At 50.7% G+C, this 3,018-nt stretch overlaps 2 protein-coding genes across 2 annotated transcripts; both read left to right on the forward strand.

Moving 5' to 3' along the window:
• The first annotated feature begins 487 nt into the window (after positions 1–487).
• Positions 488–906, forward strand: PPTG_22239 (hypothetical protein). The gene has a single exon (XM_008902410.1). The coding sequence runs from the start codon at positions 511–513 to the stop codon at positions 817–819; it is 309 nt and encodes a 102-aa protein (XP_008900658.1). The 5' UTR covers positions 488–510; the 3' UTR covers positions 820–906.
• Positions 907–1,186: 280 nt separating this feature from the next.
• Positions 1,187–2,471, forward strand: PPTG_07984 (hypothetical protein; the record flags this gene model as incomplete). The annotated part of the gene is made up of 1 exon (XM_008902354.1): positions 1,187–2,471. One exon carries the CDS (start codon positions 1,187–1,189, stop codon positions 2,324–2,326), a length of 1,140 nt encoding a protein of 379 aa, XP_008900602.1. The 3' UTR covers positions 2,327–2,471.
• Between the last annotated feature and the right edge of the window lie 547 nt (positions 2,472–3,018).

A 3,018-nucleotide genomic window follows, 5' to 3' on the forward strand; every position in this document is an offset into this window, starting at 1 on the left:
GAAGTGAGCTCGATCTTGAGCCCAGATTTTGGACTCAGGATCCTCTCTGCCAGAGGATCTACACTGGCCTCCAGAGGACCTCGGGAGGCCGTCCAGTGCCAGTGACTACCACTATGCCACCAACCGTACCACGCAGAACGAAGCAGTATCCGTGAGTCATCGTTCGTTTTCCGTCTTGAAACCAATACGAGGTTGACACGGAGCACACGCGATTTCCATGGAGGTGCACCACTCGGTCCGAGTTGTTATGCCTTACATTTTGTTAGCAATCTTGACAGAATCTGTAACATTTTTAGATATTCATAATTCATTTAAGCTTTTATGCTTGTCCAATTTTTTTTTTTTAAGGAAAAAGTAAGTTTTTTTGCCAGCAAGATGTCCCACACATCTGTGCCATCCATGATCGAAGGCTGGCAATACGGCTCCGAAGCTGGCCAAGTCTCGCCTCGTTTGTTTTTCGCTTTGAGGAATGTCAATCCGATTCGCCGTTCGTGAACGTACTGGGTATCCATGGATATCCGGAATACGACATTTGGGATCAGTCTCCTCACCTTCAGAGCTCCAAACTGCAGTTCGCACGCTGGTTCGCAAGGTTGCATGGTGTCAAGCTCACTTTTGTGCGAAGGCACGTTGCTGTCTGTGACAAAGGGGCACCATCCTGCATGCGACGACACGGAAACCCTGCACTATCCGCTTCGTTGGTTGAAGACGCCGTTTGCGCCGCAAAATAAACAGAGAATAATGGAGTGCTCAATTCTTAACTTACTAGCGGTAAATCGCCCTGGACTCGGTGTCGGCGACTGCACCCCATGCGTGTAAAATTAATTAATTCTAGTATAACAGCAACCCCATGCTGTGTGTCAAGTATTATTTATTAATTAATACTTACGAGATACTTCGAGCACAATCTTATTCAGCTCTGGATCAGACATTGCCACGCTGAAATCTCGACCAGACCTATCCAACCGCATTTTTGCTATCCAACCGCATTTTTGTGGATAGGACCGTCAAGACCAGTCGACGCTCGTCCAGGCATTGCCATTTGGCAGCGAACGTCCGGTATGTTTTGAAGCCAACACGAACAGACAAACCCGTCTTGGACCGAGGCATGAGCTTACATACCTCCCATTCCAGTTTTTACTTGGTCACGGACACTTCTCGCCCAGGAAGACTTCCCAGCTCCATAATGTGGCGTCAATTCGGTCTGCTTTGCGCTCTTCTCGGTGCTACCGCTTCTGCCGACAGCAATAACGACTGGCACATGACCCCCGTCAAGATCATCCAGGCCCGTGTTCAAGGAGACCCGCCTGTGTGGCACCCGGAGGTCAACCTGTGGCTGTCCAAGTACGGTGACACCACGGAAGCTGCCTACGTTAACAACCTCGACACAGTCAATATGGCGTCTGTGGAAGGAGCTCTGATGTATGTGCAGGCTGAAGGCATTAACGTGAACGAGCAGTCGGTCAAGTGCCAACGCAAAAATAACATGCAGTACGTCGTGTTCTACGAAATGACCATCGTCCAACCGACCTATAGCATCAAGTATTACGAAAACCACACGCCCCCGGAGTACGGTGACTTCGTGGCCATGGACGGCGCCAAATGCACGAATGCAGGCGCTGACCTGCCGAAGAGCTGCAAAGTTTACTACGGGCTGGACGGTACCATGGATATTGGCCCGAACGTTGGTTGCAACCCGCAGGGCTCGGATCCGCGTGCTCCGTACCCGGACAACTACTGGTGCTCGTTCCCGAACTCGTGCGCTCAGAAATACCGTGCGGAGAAGACGGCCGAGTGCAGGGCGCAATACAACGGTGGCCTGTGCCCCATGGGAGTCCAGCCCGATGGCGAGACGTGCACGTACAGCTACAAGATTCTGGGCTACCTGAACATCGACGACCTGGTTGGCATCACTAAGATGGGCCACAGTAACTACCAGCAGTTCTGTGAGAGCGGTGGCATTGAGTTTAAGGCGAAGAACACTGGTAATGGCTTTGAGGTAGAGCAATGCATCGACTTCTGGAAGAATCCTGGCGACCAGGCCGCCAATGCCAACCGTGCCGCGCAAATGGTAGCCGTGTACAACCAGCTGGCCGGCAATGGCACGAGTACCAACATGACGCCGTTGCCGTCGGTGGAGAGTCTGACCGCCGCGAATCCCAAGTGCTACCAGAACAGTGCGACTTGTGCCCACGCCCAGTTTGGCTGCAGCCGCTCGCTGTACTCTCAGGTCTGTCAGGTGTGCTCGGCTCAGGGAGCTGGCTGCGAGACCGCGCCAGCGGACTTTTCGTTCCCCAATCTGTCCCTGCCCCCTGGATCTAGCTAAGGTCGACGAAGGCAACTACGAGGGTATGGGGGTAACCGATATGCCTACTCTTCGAGTACTAAACACTGGAGAAGCTCCCAGGACTACAACAGCAACAGTACAACAGCATAAAATGTAAATGTCAATGAGAGTTTATACTACCAAACATCTCGGTTATATTTTCAGCATTAAGACCCACCCTGAGGAGAGCAAGACACGAGAAAGTGGAATAACCGAAGGACGACAACTACAATAACACGTACGATGCCTTGTTAGAATCCCAAACAGATCATCGCGTGTCTTGTACTACCACATGTATGTGGTTTTACGACTTCCACGACTATTTCATTAGCACCTAAACGGAGAGTTGCTATCCAGTCATGTTCCCTGTACCTGCAAGCGCATTCACCCCCTCCCCGGCAATAGAGGTGGATACTGGATACCGAAACTGTCGCTTTTAGGTCTTAGTTTTTTTTTGCTGTGCAAATGCACTGCGTTTTTGTTGTTGCTGGCAAGTTGGAAACAACTGAAATCCATTTAAATTCTAAAAAGTTGCTTTAATTAAAAGCCCTCCCATGAGGGGCTAGATCAGGGTGTCACGAATTCCGAAAAGTACAAAAACAGCCTAACGCGCAATTTCTTTTCTATGGTAGCGCAAAGAAATTTGTTCCTTATTCGTTTTTCGTGCCCTGCTCACGCTCACTGCCTGGTGG

This window comes from Phytophthora parasitica, assembly GCF_000247585.1.
Source record: "Phytophthora parasitica INRA-310 unplaced genomic scaffold supercont2.13, whole genome shotgun sequence".
Classification (NCBI taxonomy): Eukaryota; Oomycota; class Peronosporomycetes; order Peronosporales; family Peronosporaceae; genus Phytophthora; species Phytophthora nicotianae.

Excerpts from the sequence above, each read along its gene's own strand:
- PPTG_22239 (XM_008902410.1), top strand. The coding sequence starts at position 511 with ATGGATATCCGGAATACGACATTTGGGATCAGTCTCCTCACCTTCAGA.